Consider the following 15,758-nt stretch of genomic DNA (forward strand, 5'->3'; position numbering starts at 1 on the left):
ATGGCCAGAGGGGACCTCTGGGAGAGGGAAGTCACGCTTGGGGAAGAGCTGGCCCTGGACTCACCTGGGCGTGAGTGCGAATCACAGCTTTGTCACTCATCGGCTGTGTGACATTGCCCAAGTTACTCAACCTCTCTGAGCCCATTTCCTCAAGTACAAAGTGGGACTGAGTTTCCTCGAGGCTCAGAGGTGAGACCAACTGATGTCACTGGGCCAGTGTCAGAGCCCCTCCTTCCTCCTCCTGAGGAGGCCACCCCAGAGCCTGCCTTTGGGAGGGCAGAGACACAGAGACTGCGTCCAGTGGCAGCGAGGCCAGCAGCCCCCTCCTCCCTTCTGGGCCCGTCCCCTCGCCTGCCTCACCAGGCCCCTCCAGTCCCCGGAGGAGCAGGAGGTGCTGGCTGGGGCAGGACAGGGCGTCCCCAGCTCCTGCACAACATGGGCCCATGTGGCCCCTCCTTGACGGCTGTACGTTGAAAGGATTAGAGAAGGGACAGGTGGAGGGCCCCCAATCCCCGCCCTCTCCCCAGAAGGACGGCTGGCCCTAGCCTGCTGAGCACGGCCCCAGTGGGCCTTCAAGTGGTGGCCTTCACCGAGGTTGGGCCTAGAGGCACCAAGGCGTCCCCTTGCAGGCCGGGACTGCCCTGCAGACTGCGGGTGCCTGGGCTCCACTTCCACGCCTGTGGGCATCCCCACCCTCAGGGACAGCTCAGAGTTGGCCCTGGGGGGATTCCGGTGCAACAGACGTGAAGTCTGAGCCCATGGGCTTTGCACGTGTGTGCGGGATTCCTGGGGGGAGTGGGCAGGTGGGGGCATCCTCCCCGCCCTGGGGCTGGACCATCTGGAGTTCGAGCCCAGCGGAGAGTAAGGCGCTTCCTCGGTGCAACTGCAGAAACTCTCCATCCCCCAGGCGTTGACCGCAGTGGCAGGCAGGGGCTCCTGCCACCACAGAGGGGGCTCCGGCCGGCTGCGGTGGGCAGAGTGTGTGACGCTGCCCGTGTGTGGCTCAGGGTCCGGCCGTGGGTCTGCCCCACACCTGTGCTTGAAACACCCTGGTGCCTCGGGGTGGCCTCCCTTGTAGAACTCTCCGTGAGCTAAAAACAGCTGGGCCCACCCTGTGTGGGGATGGCAGAGACCAGGTTGGGGGGAAGGCCGGGGAGTGAAGGGCAGGCTGAGCTAATTCCTGAGCGTGGCAGCAGGAGGTGGGGCCTGGGGACTGCCAGCCTCCCCAGGAGGAGGGAGGGCCAGTGCCGGGGGACACTGGGGGCCAGAGACGTAGCAGGCTGGCTTCCCACGGGCCGACTCGCCTGGTGCTGGGCCGAGGGACGACGGGCACTCCTCCTGCTTCTGCCCCGGGCCTGGGCCCGGCCCTGCAGTGGCCGCTCAGATCCTGCCTGAGGTGCCCTGGGTGGGTCAGACTCGGGGGTGAGCGTGGCCGCCCGCCCGCCCTCTGCCAGTGGCCATGGCTAGACCCATCAGTGCTTGGAGCCCACCGTCAATCGCCACGTGGTCAGTTACCCCGTTGCCCGGTGGTCTATTCCGAGACGCAGTCAGGGTCGTGGTCAGGGGTGAGAACTCGGGGTTTGAAACGCAGCTCTGCTGCACGGAGCCCTGTGCTCTGCCCAGCGACGGCCCCTCTGGATGGGTCCTGGCTGATGACCACCGCCAGCCTCAGAGCCGAGCCGGCACTGGCACAGCCTGTGTGGGCACCCCCAGCCCCACTCACCAGGAAGGGTAGTGTGTCAGCCTGCCCAGCTGCCCAGCCCTCCCTCTTCCAGAACCCCACCTGTGTGCCATCCTCACGTGCCCCTCAGTGTTCCCCAAGGCAGATGTGAGGTGCAGACGACACCTCCAGGCCCCGTGGTCACGGCTGTCTCGATGCCGTCCCAGCGGCAGTACCCTCTGCTCCCCGGGGCCTTCCCTGGCCGCCCCACCGCCCTGCTCTGCCTCCCCCTCCCCCAGGGCCAGGGAGGGGACCATGGGAGCGGAAAGCCAGCCTCAGTGTGGCATCCACGGTGCATAATGACCCTATTCATGGGCTGGGTAGAAAATTCGGTCGGAAAACAGTGCAACACTTTTTATGAGAACAGCTCTCCCCCTGGGCAGGGGCTGGGCAGGCTTCCCACGGCGGACCCCACCTGGCACAGGTTCTGGCGGGGCTCCGGGTCCCACGCGACACCGCGGCCACACAAGGCCACCCAGGACTCGATTCTCAGGGCCCCGGGTGGTTCGGTCACTGAGGCCCGGGGACGCAGAGTGCCTCCCGCGCTCTCCTGTTAAATGGGCACAAGAACTGGGCCCCGCAGTCCGCACTGGGCTGATCCTTTGAAAGGGGGCCGGTGGGAAGGTCGGCGTCCCAGAGAAGTCGGGCGGGGCTCACGCCGGCACCGCGGGGGTCACCCTCTAACAGGACCTGTCTTCCCGCGTAAGGCCGAGGGTCGTGAGGAGGGGAACGTGCTGGGTGGGGGGCCCCGGTCCGCTGCGGCCGCTGACTCTCCCCGGGGCCGCCAGCCGGACAGGATTGCGGCCGAAGGATCAACCGGAGGGCCGTCGCTGGCCGACCAGACGTGCAGAAGGGCTCGAGCCCCGCCCCGCGGGGCTGCAAGCCACTGCCCATGCGCCGACTGTTTCCGCTTCCTGGGGCGGGTGGCGGCAGCGAGACGCAGGCGACATCCGCCCGGCCGCCTAGAGCGGTCGCCCTCCCTCAAGCTAACCGCGCCCCGGAACCGGAAGCGGGGACGGCCCCGCCCCGCGAGCGGCCATCTTGGAAGCAGAGGCGGCGGCGGCGGCAGCAGCGGTAGTCGGGGTGGGCTCGGTCCCGGCGCGGTGCAACTCTGCGGCGCGGGCCCCACTCTCCCGCTCCCTGCTCTGGCCTCGAGCACGGCGAGCCTGAGCGCGGCGGCGGCCCACGTGCGGCGACGGGGAGAGGTGAGCACGCGCCGCGGGCCTGTGCCGGGGCCTCGGCCGCGCGTCCACCCCGCCGGAGCCGGCCTGAGCGGCGGGCGGGGGGCGCGGGGCCTCCGCACGGCCCATCCCCGCCCCGTCCGCGCTCGCGGGGCCCGGCCTGGAGCTTCCGTGCGCGGAACCCGATTTCGGTTACGGCGGGGCGCCCGGGGCTCCGGGCCGGCTCGTCCTCCCTCCGGCCAGCTTGGGGATTCGGGTGGTTACACGGTTGGCGTCCCACGGAAAAGCCTCCCGTTAGTGGCACACTTGTGGCCGCCGTCAGGACGGGCCGGCGTAGAGCTTGGTTCGTAAACTGTCCTGGGAATCCGTGTTGGGATGGGGTGACTGCCGTGCAGCCCGCCGCCGCTTCATCCCCGAGCAGTTAGAACCCCAGACCGCCTCTTGCGTCCCCCCAGCAGTGAGCGTGCCTGGTTGACGCCTTTGGGGTGGTAACTGAGAGAAAATCCGGGCGGTCAGAGTGGGAAGCTCCACGCCGGGCGGCCGGAGTGGGCCCTGGGCCGGCTCCTCGCCTGTGCACGCCCGCTCTCCCGTCTGGCCAGGTGTAAGCGTCTCGCCCCTTTTCCAGTTAGCACGACTTAGTTGGTCTGTGTTTAGTTCCCATGCATTCCCGACCGCACGCGAGACCAGGCATGAAACAGAGAGGTCAGGCCCCAGCCGGTGGAGGGGGCGGCGAGCGGAGCTAGTGAGGGCGGTGGTCGGGGCTCTGTTCTTTGGAGGTAAGGGGCCCTCGGTGTAGGCTCGTTTCCGCGGAGAGGAACTTAAGGGTCTCGCTTGATTGAAAGGTCCCGCGTGTCTGCAGGCACCGTTGGATCTCTGCACCTGGAACTGGCGCTCAGTCATCCGCACACTTTGGCCGCGCCGATCTCTGGCAGGTGCGGGAGTGGCGGCGGGGCGGCCCCCATCAGCCCCGGGCCTCCGTCCAGCCTGTGAAGCAATCCTGCTGGTGAAGGGAGAGACTTCCGTGCGAGTCCCGGGCACGGGTGTGTCACGTGCCCTCTGGCGGGTCAGGCCAAGGTCTCGTGCCGCACCGTCACCGGAGCACTCGGCCGCCGAGCGGGAGAAAGGGGCGGGCGGCTCGTCTGTCTCCCCGCGGTCCCGGAGGGACCCGTGCCCGCGACGTTGTCTCAGGCTGCCTGCCTTCAGCTTCTCTGCCCTGCAGTTTTGTGCGCGGGCCGTTTCTTGTTCTGTTCTGTTTTTGGACGTCTGCGCCCTGTTTCCTTCAGTGTAACACGCCTTACGTGCTCTCTCTGTGGGGACTTGGCCCGAAGGGACCTCGAGGAGCGCTTCGTGGTCTGTGGAGGCGCCTGGTCTGAGCGCACGGGCAGATGGGGAGAGGCCAGCTCACGTCACCCAGAGGGGCCTGAGGGCGCTGCGCAGAGGGAGCGCTTTCCTTTGAGGGACCCGGTAGCTGGATTGTAAGTCGGCTTTGGAAGCAAAAGCGAGAGAAAAGTTCATTTGCGCCCAGCCGGGCAGGATCTGTTTTATTTATTTTCTGTGGCCGTGCGCTACCCTCCGTGAAGCACCCAGCTGGCCGCTTGACTGAGGCCCGCACGGCTGTGTCTGAATTACCCGGGGAGCTGCTTTGCGTCGGCAGAGTTAACTTTGCGGCGAGCAGTTAAAGGAAACGAGTCCTGGGCCGTGGCCCTGTTTTTGGACTGTCGCTGTGTTTGTCACTACACATCGCCCTGGTCCCCTTGGCTTCTCCGGTCTTTGGGGCGGGGCTGCGGGGGGAGCGCTCCCCCCAGGCTGGTCTAGCCACCTGCGGGGGGCACACCGGCCAGTGGTGTCTGCTGGGGCCTGACGGTCACCTCTGCGGAGCGGAGCTGGGTGGCGTGGAGGCACTTGACCAGGGCCTCGGCGCGTTGTCCGCCGGTAGAGGCTGGAGCGGGAAGTGGCCGTGTGGTTGGGATGAGGAAGGGGTCGGCTCAGGCCATGTCAGGGGCCCTGGGAGTCGGGGACTAGAGGGCGGTCTGGGGCTGCTCCTGAGAGGACTTGGCAGGTGCTGGAGGTGTTGACGTTTATTTGCTCAGTTGTGGGTGCGTCCTGAAGGGTTGCGATCAGAGCTGTGCGAGGAGAAGGGTCACCCGACTTCAGCGAACGGGACGGACTGGAACGGAGGGAGACTGCGCGCCGGGAGGCTGGGCGGGAGTCTTGCGGTCTCTGACGGGCAGAGCAGCGGGCCTTGCGTCGGGGGGGGTGTGGGGGGCTGGGGAGAGTGGGGGCGAATGGGGATCCGAGGGTTAGGGGCCCCAGAGCAGGAAGCAGGGCTGCGCTGTGATGCGTGTGGCGGGACCACTGCGGGTGCCCCGGGGGTGCGGAGTGAGACAGCGAGCCCTGGTCGTCGTCTGGTGGGGAGGGAGCTCTGAGGAGGACCCCACCGGGCAGGAGTCCATGGCCTCTGATGAGGCGACATGGGCAGAGACTGATGGGAGGGAAGGAGCGTGCAGAGGCCCCGGGCTGAGGTGAGGAGGGGCCGGCCCGGTGCGGGGAGTGGCTCCGGGTGGAGACCCTGGCCACTGTCGTCCGGTGCTGAGGCGGGACGGGTTGGGAACACGGGCAAAGTGACTCCTCCCTCACTGCCCCGTCCAGTTGGCTTCCCCTGTAGCCTGGACACTCCTTTCCATCCTGAGCTGCACACCCTGGTGTGTCCTCTGTCTCCACCGTGTTTTACACCAGTGGCTTTCACGCTTTATTGTTAGCAGTAGAACCTTTTTGCCTTTCCACGTCCCACTGTGAGAAATTCTAGTACATTAAGTGGATTGAGCTGGAGCCGTTCTGGTGCCCGTGAGAGTGGGGAGCCCTGTCTTCCGCATCCCCATCCCGCCCTCCCGCCTCTGGAGCAGAGCTGAGGTGTCCCAGGGTCCCCTGAGCAGGCCAGGTCTCTTGCCTTGAATGATGGCTGCTCCCTCCCTCCCCGTCCCCAACCTTCAGTGCTGTCCTGCGCCATCCTGTTTGTCCCATGCTGTCCCATCCATCCTCTGCTGGGCCACCAGCGTGACCTTTCTAACAGAAGATCTGATTTGCCGTAAGGTTTGGGCCTAAAATCTTTGTGGGCATCGCTTGACGGCCTGGCCTCGCATCCCTGGTTGGCCTCATCGGCCGCTGTTCACCGTGTTTGGCTCCTGCCGCGGTGACCCAGTGCTGTGTCCTGGACGCAGTACGCTTCCTTATCTCTGCCTGTCCGGCTGCCGCTTCCCGAGTCTCTCTGGGGTCCCCATCTCTCTCTCCAGTCGCAGGCAGAGGCTCTTCCTCTGCTTCTCTGTTCCTCCCACCCACCTGTGACCAGTGGTAGGTGTGCTGCAAAATGTTTAACAACGGGCTTCGGTGGGCCGTGGCGGGGGAGTGGCACCACCCAGCACGGCGCTGGGGAGATGCCCACGTGGCAGGCGGTCAGGGCCCCCTCCCGCGACCCTTGCAGATAGAGCTCTTTCTCCCCGTGGAGGTTCTTTTAAAGCAGGAGCGGGGCTGCAGGGTTTTTCTTAATCTTTCCGTCTGATGACGTCGTGTCAGCGAAGATCCTAGCGGGGCAGACAGGAAAGGGGACTCCGCAAGGCCCGCGGGTGTCTGAGGGCGCGGGCAAGTCAGCGCGGCCCATGGGCCTCGACTCTGGGTGGCGGAGGCCGCCTGTAGGGAGGGTGGCAGGGGACACCTCTGTCCTCGTCAGCGTGGACCTTTGTCTTCCACAGATGAGCAGTAACAGCGCTAAGAGAGCACCCACGACAGCGACCCAGCGCCTGAAGCAGGACTACCTCCGGATTAAGAAGGACCCCGTGCCTTACATCTGTGCCGAGCCCCTCCCTTCCAACATCCTTGAGTGGTAAGGCTCTGCGTCCTCCTTCGCCCACGCTGCCTGTCACCCGGCTTCTCTGGCTGGGCTGCGTGGGCCGGATGGGCCATCTCGGCGCAGGGAAGGGCCGCCTGCGCCCTTGGCGGGTGTGAGTGGGCTGTGAGGCCTGTAGACGCTGTCCGGTTGCCTCCACGGTGGGCAGCAGCCAGGGATGTGGTGGGCTGTCCTTGACCCCTGCCCGCCGGGGCCAGAGAGGAGGTCCTTGCTGGGGGAGGCTTTGGGGCCTGCAGGCCTCACGGCTGTTGGAGAAGCTACACGTTTAGACTCTGCTTCTCTGCTCTTGACTTCTTGGTGCTGTGAGCTGCCCTGTCTTACTTTGGCGAGTTGGTGACGGGGGACGGGTCCTGATGCTCCAGCTCTGTGTCTTGTGAATATGCGTTTCGTAGTGACTCTCGCCGTGTCGTAGAAGAGCTGCTCCTACCAGGTTTGCTGGTGATTTTGTGAGAGACAAAGTGTAGGGCTGAAATATCAAGGAGCGTTTTCTCCTTGTTATGTTTTGTTCTTAACAAATACTTAGAAATTTTTTTAAAATCCAGAGAAAAGAGATCTGAGTTAAAAAGTATTTTCTAAGTTGGACAGGTGTTCGAGGATCCTGGGTCTACGTTCCTCCCTTGGCTTGCAGAGAAGGGCCAGCGCTGGCAGGTGGGGTGGAGGGTCTCAGGGGGAGGCTGGCCTTGGCATGTGGGGGAGGCATCAGTGTCGCAGCAGAGCTCTCCCTGCCCCCAGGCGACAAAAACCAAGCGTGGCCCCCAGGACGTAGTTGGCAGGCGGACAGATGGGTTCCATGGCAGTCGAGGGGAACATCCTCATTGTGTGGGCCCCTGCTGCATGTGAGTCGGGTCCTACGCGCCATCATTCGCTAGGAGGACCCGCTGCAAAGGAAGAGGCATAGGGCAGAGTCCACTGGAGACCAGACACAAGCTTCTCCTCCCCTGCGGCCAGCTGTGACAAGGCGTGTGAGGTGCATCCACCAGGGAAGCCCTTTCGGGACTGAGCACCAGGGATTTCAGTGGGGTGGGGCACGGGCACCTCTGCCTGGTGCCCACCGGTATTCCAGACTCCCAGCAGGACAGCAGGCTTCCCTTCAGCATTAACCACGTTTTTTGCACAAATAGTTGAGATGCATTGGGGTGATGAGAACCCCTTGGAATCCAGTTCCCAGATGCTGGCTGAGGACAGCAGTGTCAGGCCTGCTGCGTGGGCTCGTCTGCTCAGCTGAGGGTGTCTGTCGCTTCAGCTGGGAGAAGAGCGCGTTTTTGTGGCAGAGGCCTGTCCTCCAAGCCTTCCTTGCTCTGCTGCCCCAGGGCTGCTGGGCGCTCTCAGAGCCCTGCTCACCGGCCCTTCTCGGTGTCGTCAGATTGGGCACAGGAATTGGGAGCAGTAACAAATGAAGGCCACGTTCCTCGGTGTGTTCTTGGTCTGCTGACATAGGACAACGGTATTTTTCGAGTCAGGCGCTATCAGGCAGCAGGGGGTAGGCGGTGTCCCAGCGTCCTGGTGGGAAGCAGTGCCTGAAGGGGCGGTTACTGACCTGCGCGCAGTGTGTCTGGTGTGGTATTTTTGGTCAGGTCTACTTTCTTCTTTGTGCTTTTCTGTCTTTTTTGAAGATTCGTTAGCTCAGGGACTTCCCTGGCGGTCCAGTGGTTAGGACTCCGCGCTGTCACTGCCGAGGGCCCGGGTTCAGTCCTTCATCGGGGAACTAAGATCCCACTAGCCGAGAGGTGCGGCCAAAAAAAAAAAATTCATAAGCTCAAATGCTTCTTGACGTAGAGATGAAGCCTCGTGTATCTGCATGGAGAGCAGAGTCCGTGGGGCTGGTGCTCCTGGTCTGCGGCTCCCTGCGTGTGAGGACTTTGGTGACAATCACGGGCTGTCCCTGTCCCTCCTGCTCGAGGGCAGCTGCTCTGAGGTCGAGTCTGGTTCTTCCAGGACGTCAGGGCCGGGGACCCAGCCTCTGCGTGTCTCCAGCTGTTCCCGGGTTAGCTACTGCGTGATATTTGGGCATGCTGAAAAATACCAGATTTCAGGTACGTCTCAAGAATAAATTGTGAAGTTAATTTTTTTTTTTAATTTTATTTATTTATTTATTTATTTATGGCTGTGTCGGGTCTTCGTTCCCGTGCGAGGGCTTTCTCTAGTTGCGGCAAGTGGGGGCCGCTCTTCATCGCGGTGCGCGGGCCTCTCACTATCGCGGCCCCTCTTGCTGCGGAGCACAGGCTCCAGATGTGCAGGCTCAGTAATTGTGGCTCACGGGCCTAGCTGCTCCGCGGCATGTGGGATCCTCCCAGACCGGGGCTCGAACCCGTGTCCCCTGCATTGGCAGGCAGACTTTCAACCACTGCGCCACCAGGGAAGCCCTGAAGTTAATTTTTAAATCGTCAGTTGACGTTAACGGTTAGAGAGGATTAGCTTTTTGCATATTGTGTTGTGGATACAAAAGTACTCTGTGGAAAACTTGGGAGACACAGCCTCTCTGATCCCGTTACAGAGCGGCTAACACACCAGCAGCTGGAGAAACTGGGGAGCTGGGTAGCTGGTCGGGTTCACCCTTCAGTTCACCTGCTGAACGTCTATGAACGTCTAGTTTCGGGTGGGCGCTAAAAACCCCGGCCTTGGAGTGACTCAGATTTTGGAGAATCTGCCGTCCCCAAAGCCAACTCATTTTCTTCCCTCCCTCAGGCACTATGTGGTCCGAGGCCCTGAGATGACTCCCTACGAAGGTAAGTCTTTGGCCCAAGTTAGAGGAACAAGTGGCGGCGTCTGTGTTCAGAACTGCCATTGCCTGAGAAACACCTATTTGTAAATAACACTGTTTCTGGTTTGGATGTGTGTGAGGTAGACCGCACACATGTGGAGCCCCTTATGGTTTCCTGCAAGTCCTAGAGGGGTTTGCTCAGTTTGGTTTTGCCCATGCGCCTCTGTCTTCAGGGGCTGCTGTGAGTATCAGATTTACCCAGCCTCTGACGTCAGTGGGATCAGAGCTGGGAGAACAGATGGGGGAGAAGTAAGACCAACATGTGTATTGTCGAAGGAAAGAAAGGTCGTTTCCCGAGTGCTCTCTCTGCTGAGTCCTCTGAGCTGAGGGGCGGCCCCTGTGCGGGTAGGGCCCTGAGGTGTAGGGGGCCGCGGGGCCTGCCGTGGTCAGGTGATGCCACCCAGCATCCTCTGGTGTTCACAGACAGATCTCGGAGCTGTCTGTCAGTGAGTCTCCAGGGGCCCGAGGGGAGCCTGGCGCCAGCCTCCGGGTGGTGGAGCCTGGGGCAGCGCCGTGGCCAGGCGGGCACTCTGGTCTCTGGGTCCTGACTTTGGGTGGCCGGAGCAGCACGCTTGTGTCTTCCTACTGTGGGCTGGTGCGTTCAATTCCACTAGAGGACCCGTGCTGCTGGGGAGGGAGTGTGGGTGCTCTGGATGCCCAGGAGTGTGGTGGGTAGTTGGGCAGACAAGTCACTAGCCTCGTGGGACTCTCGTGGCCCAGGAATCCCTGTTGGGGGATGACCTGCCCTAGGGAAACAGTGTGCAGAAGCGTATCTATAGGGTGGGCGTGTCATGACCACAGGGTAACGGGCTCGGTGATGGCCTTGCGTGGGGTTCCAGGAGAAAGGGCGGAAGGCAGGCTGCAGAGCAGCTTGCACAGCTCGTGTTAAAACACTTAGGAGACGCACAACACGTTTTTAGCGGACTTGGGGAGGCACCGAGGACGAGCAGCGTTCTCTCGCGAGGAGGGTTAGGCCTGGTTTTGAAGTTTTCTTGTTCTTTGTGGTTTTAGTGTTTTCCACACAGTAGTGAACGCTTGCTTACTAATTGTGTGACGAGAGCCCCACACACACACCGCCCCCAGGACCAGCCAGAACTGTTGGTGGCGTAAGTGAGGCTGACACCTGGGCAGGGTAGAGGTGGCAGGGAGAGGAGAGGGCAGCCCCGAGCGAGCCGTGTGGTGGCTGGGGCTGCAGGAGACCCCCATCCACCCAGCCCCTCTGACCTGGATGAAAGGCTCTCCTTTTCCAGACCCAGCCCTGTCACTCTTGCTTTCATGTGCCCCATCTGTTCTCCTGTGTGTCCCTGCTGTTCCCGGTCTTCAGGCTGGGAAAATCCTCATCCTCCTTGTAAAGGTTTCCTTCGGAGACCAAAACTTTTTCTGCTGCCCTCCCCCTCCTCCGCTGCGCCCCCCCACACACTGCCTTCCTCCCCTTTTCCCCTCAGCACCTGCTGTGTCCTCTCCTGGTGCCTGTCCCCTCAGCACCTGCTGTCGTGTCTCTCCTGGTGCCTGTCCCCTCAGCACCTGCTGTGTGTCCTCTCCTGGTGCCTGTCCCCTCAGCACCTGCTGTGTGTCCTCTCCTGGTGCCTGTCCCCTCAGCACCTCCTGGTGTCCCCGCCTCAGCTCAGGGCTCTGCTGGCTGCAGTGCCATCCTCTGCCGACCCTGTTCCCATCAGGGTCTCGGAGGGACCCTCAGAATTGCCGCATCTGGTGGCTGGCGCTCAGGCCTCAGGGGCTGGGCCGGTGTGGACTCTGGCTCCCTCCTCATCTGCTCCTCTGGCTTCTGGACGTTCTGACCCTTCCCTCCCGTGTCCACGTCTGTCTGGCTCCGTGTCGGTTGCCCGCTGACCCGGTCCCTGCTCTGGGCTCTGCCGGTGCCGAAACCGCGACACTAGTTTCACGGTTCAGGCGGGCTTCCCGGTAGTACACGAGTGTTGATCTGTGTCTAGAGGTTTTACAGCATCCCATTAAAACCCTAACAGAGGTGTTTGTAGGTGAGTACAGGCTTATTCAAAAACTGGTTCTAAAACTTACACGGAAAGGCGAAGGACCTAGAATAGCTAAAATAGTTTTTTAAAATCATAAGACCGGGGGAGTCACCGTGCCTGGTTCTGAGACTCGCGGTGTCGTCGTGTGGACGGGATGGTGTGGCCGGGGCGCGGCGCGTTCCGGAGCAGGAGTGACAGTGCCGGGGGGACACCGGAAGGAGCCGGGCTCAGGTAGGGCCTTGAATGGTAGTGAGGCCTGAGATGGGGTCACGTGGCCCTGCGGGCATGTCTGGTGACTTGAAGGCCAGGAATTTTGCATAAAGGAGAGGGAGCATCTGGCAGGGCTTGGAGGGGAGCGGGGGGCAGAGTTCCGTTGTTTACTTGTTCTTAAGTGGGGGAAATGACGGCGCGTTGCCTGCTGCTGGGTGTGGTCTGGGGGAGGAGAGGCAGGTGGTGCAGGAGTGGGGGGACCGGAAGAGCTGCCACTCGCGGGGTGGACGTGGGCCAGCGAGCAGCCTGTGCAGGCTCTGTCCTGATGCTCTGTTCTCGGGGAGGGGGCACGCGAGGGTGGAGGAGGGGCGTGTAGTCGGTATTGGGGGTAGGGGCCCCCCCAGGTTGGTGGGCGTGAGCCCCAGTGAGGTGTGTGAGTTCCAGGGATGGTCGGCTGGTGGGTAGGGGGTGGGGAGACCTAGCGGTGTGGGGGCGGGCCGGGCCGGGCCCCTGAGGGCGGTGAGGGTGAGGGCCTGTCGCCGCTCTGAACAATGACAAGGCTCCTTCTCTGTTCTGATGCAGGTGGCTATTATCATGGAAAACTAATTTTTCCCAGAGAATTTCCTTTTAAACCTCCTAGTATTTATATGATAACTCCCAATGGAAGATTTAAGTGCAACACGAGGTAAGGCGTCCGGGTGCTTCTGAAGTGGGACTGGGGTCCTGAGGGGTGTGCACCCCGTTGACTGGGTCCCTTTCTTCAGGCTGTGTCTCTCCATCACGGATTTCCACCCAGACACGTGGAACCCGGCCTGGTCCGTCTCCACCATCCTGACGGGGCTCCTGAGCTTCATGGTGGAGAAGGGCCCCACCCTGGGCAGCATTGAGACGTCGGACTTCACAGTGAGCTGGGGGCGGGAGGGGGGCAGTGCGGTTGGTCTCCACAGCTGCTGCACCCAGTCAGGACGGCGACTCCTTGTTACCGGGCTTTCATCTCTCTCCCGTGTTAAGCAGGGGTCAGGTCTGGCATCATCAGCGGATGCTGCAGGAAGGTAGACAGCCTTAGGAGACCGCACGTCAGCTTGTCACGAGGAGCACGCTTGCGGAGTCCTTTCCACAGCGTGAAGACCGCAGCCCTCGCCCGTCAGTCCGTCTGTTGTTAGAATGTGAAAATTGAAATTAGCCTTCGGGCTGATATTTCTTCTTTTTTCTTCCTAGAAAAGACAACTGGCTGCACAAAGCTTAGTGTTTAATTTAAAAGACAAAGTATTTTGTGAATTGTTTCCGGAAGTCGTGGAGGTAAGAAAGTGAAAGTTGGCCATTAGTTTTGCTTTCCCCACGTCAGGGACACTTGGATTCGATACTTTCCACAGAGAACGTGTGCTCCTGTGTGTCCCTGTGCTGCAGACCGGGAGTGGGGGCGACGTGTTTAGGTGCAAAGACCTGACCCTCTCGTCCGGGGCCTGGGGGCTGGATGGTGGGTCGGAGACGGGGAGAGGTCAGGGGAAGGCCGCTGGGCCTGGCGAGGTCCTGGGTGGGCCGGGGGTGAGGGGCAGGGATGCTTGCTGGTCTTGGTGCCAGAGCAGAGAACCTGGCCATGAACGGGAGGCTGAGCCGCACGGAGGTCGGGGCCCTGGTGGTTCAGAGTAGCTCAGACCTGGCTCAGTCCTAGCTCGTGAGGCGTACATAGGCTTGGCGGTTTTGGCGAGTCATGTGGCCTCCACGTCTGTTAAACAGGATTAGCGGCGACACTGCCTCCGAGGGCAGTTGTCAGGACGAAACACGTGCAGCCATTGCCCGCCGACCCTGCAGGGTCTCTGTGGTAGACCGCAGTCCCCTCCCTGGCCCTGACGGAGCTGGCTTGTCCCAACCAACCCTTGTTTCTTGCTGTTTTTGTCTTAGGAAATTAAGCAAAAGCAGAGAGCACAGGACGAACTCGGTAGCAGACCCCAGGCTCTGCCCTTACCAGACGTGGTTCCAGACGGGGAGACGCACCACGGCCAGAACGGGCTTCCGCTCCTCAACGGGCACGCGCCGGGGGCTGGGCCGCACCTCGCGGGGCTCCAGCAGGCCAACCGGCACCACGGACTCCTGGGCGGTGCCCTGGCGAACTTGTTTGTTATAGTTGGGTTTGCGGCCTTCGCCTACACGGTCAAGTACGTGCTGAGAAGCATAGCGCAGGAGTGAGCCACCGCCACGACCAGCAGAGGTGGTCGGAAACGAGGGACGCTGGGCCCGAGCTCGACGCGGGCTGGCTGGACGTGCCGCCGAGCACCGGGCGGGCCTGCCTGACTCCTGGGGTTAGCTTTTTAAAAACCTTCAAAAGGAAAACAAAAACCAAAGTGTGTAGTTGGATTTGGAGGAGACGTGAGACTCCCAGCCCCCATTCTGCCCTGGCGTCCGTCGGGGGCTGTGAGGCTCCATGTCCACGAGAGGGCCTCACGCTTTGGTTTTATAGCTTATCTCCTGAATTGTCTTTTGGACCTATTTTAGTAACCTGTTTTTCATTTTATTAGATTTGGTCACTGAAAAATATAAAACTCGATGCCTATCCAACACTCTGCGTGCGTTCTTAGTGTGGAGCTCTGAGTCGGCAGGCAGTGCCAGGGGCCCGGCAGGGTGGCCCGGGGCCCGCTGGCCGGGGACGGCCATGGGTGGGTCAGGGGATTGGGCTTCGGCATTTGTGTTCACTTAGAAGGAAGAAGGTTCCTCCTGGGAAAAAGCACGTGTGCTCTGTTTTGCTGAAGTTGAGAATCTGCTTCCTTTCTGACAACAGGCTGGCACCGGGGCTGAGCTGTGCGTCCTGCGCGGTCGCGCTGCCGGCTTCCTCTCACCCCCATGGCTTCTTGCGGGCTCCCACTGGCTGCGCTAATGGAAGGAGGAGACCTCCCAGCGGGCGCCTGGGTCCCACCCGCCGGGCGGGCTCTGCACACGTGGGGCTTCCCACACACGTGGTCCAGCTCTTTGGTTTGCCCCGGAGACAGGCTCACACATTCCCTTTCACAGCGGATCCGTGGCCGGTTCTTAGAGGCTGGCCGCCCGGGAAGAACACCCGGGTTCAGGAGCAGCGCCGGTGGGCGCCGTCTCAGACCTGGGGCCTGCGCCTCCTGAATCGCCGACGTCTCCCTGTTCTCGTCTCTGCTAATGACGTCCCTGCACGGTGTTAGGCGCCGTGTCCGGGTGCCACCGCACGACACCCTGTGACCTCACTCCAGAGGCCGGCAGGGAAGCCGCGTGCAGCCCGGCGTTGGTGCATCTTTGACGTTCTTTGTTCTTCGATCAACTTATTTAAAATTGCTCTTTGATTTACCGCTTGTGTGTATTCAACACGCTCTTGTGAAAAAGAGTCTTTCATTTTGTCTTTGTTCCTAAATTTTGTGCTCTTGGGGCCTGTATACCACAGGTCCCTCTCTGCCCAGTACTGGGTAGCCCGTGGGCAGCTGGGTGTCCACCCGGTGGACCCCGGTGGCGGGGTGGTGCTGTGCTGCTGGGCCCGGGTCCCGATGGGTGCGGCTTTGCCAGGCCTCCCTCCGTCCACTGCCGGCCCGAGGGTGCGTCTGTGGAGCTTGGTGCCCCTTCCGGACGCGCCGTGTTTCCTGAGGTTCTTCGGAGGCGGAATGTTTGGGAATTAGAAATTACTTGACACGTGTTTTTTCTTTTCTGTGTGTGAAATCTCAACTTCTAAAAACCAGTCAGCGGTGGGAGCAGATCTGTGCTGTACAGAGGCTCCCACTGGCGCCCGTGGCGGCTTGCTGTCTGATGTGACCCCCAAATAAAAGATGACCTTGTCCTGTCGGGCCTGTGTCTCTCCCTCAGAAGGTTCTCCCAGGCCCGGGTTTGGGGTGTCACCTGGCAGACGCAGCTCGGAGGTCTCGGTCTGAGAGGCTGGTGCGGCTCCCCCCGGGCGGTGGGCAGGCGGCCTGCTGAGGGCTGTGCCGGGGCTCCGAGGTCCCGTCCTCCCCTGTGGAGGCGGTGTGTCCATGGTCGGGTCGCGGGC

At 61.9% G+C, this 15,758-nt stretch overlaps 1 protein-coding gene across 2 annotated transcripts; it reads left to right on the top strand.

The window, feature by feature from the left end:
- Nucleotides 1–2,751: 2,751 nt before the first annotated feature.
- UBE2J2 (ubiquitin conjugating enzyme E2 J2) lies at nucleotides 2,752–15,550 on the top strand. 2 transcript variants are annotated; one of them, XM_061185186.1, is made up of 7 exons: nucleotides 2,752–2,925; nucleotides 6,648–6,778; nucleotides 9,488–9,528; nucleotides 12,344–12,446; nucleotides 12,526–12,664; nucleotides 12,980–13,060; nucleotides 13,664–15,550. In XM_061185186.1, exons 2-7 carry the CDS (start codon nucleotides 6,648–6,650, stop codon nucleotides 13,946–13,948), a joined length of 780 nt encoding a protein of 259 aa, XP_061041169.1. In that variant the 5' UTR covers nucleotides 2,752–2,925; the 3' UTR covers nucleotides 13,949–15,550. The 2 variants fall into 2 exon arrangements, with proteins under 2 accessions (XP_061041169.1, XP_061041170.1); XM_061185187.1 differs by lacking the exons at nucleotides 2,752–2,925; nucleotides 6,648–6,778 and adding an exon at nucleotides 8,037–8,835.
- Nucleotides 15,551–15,758: the final 208 nt, after the last annotated feature.

The sequence above is a fragment of the Eubalaena glacialis genome, chromosome 3 (genome assembly GCF_028564815.1).
Source record: "Eubalaena glacialis isolate mEubGla1 chromosome 3, mEubGla1.1.hap2.+ XY, whole genome shotgun sequence".
NCBI lineage: Eukaryota > Metazoa > Chordata > Mammalia > Artiodactyla > Balaenidae > Eubalaena > Eubalaena glacialis.

Bases quoted from the DNA above. Each gene is read 5' to 3' on its own strand.
- UBE2J2 (XM_061185186.1), top strand. From the start codon at position 6,648: ATGAGCAGTAACAGCGCTAAGAGAGCACCCACGACAGCGACCCAGCGC. The intron at 6,779-9,487 runs GTAAGGCTCTGC...TCCCTCCCTCAG, and splicing joins CCTTCCAACATCCTTGAGTG to GCACTATGTGGTCCGAGGCC. The intron at 13,061-13,663 runs GTAAGAAAGTGA...TTTTTGTCTTAG, and splicing joins TGTTTCCGGAAGTCGTGGAG to GAAATTAAGCAAAAGCAGAG.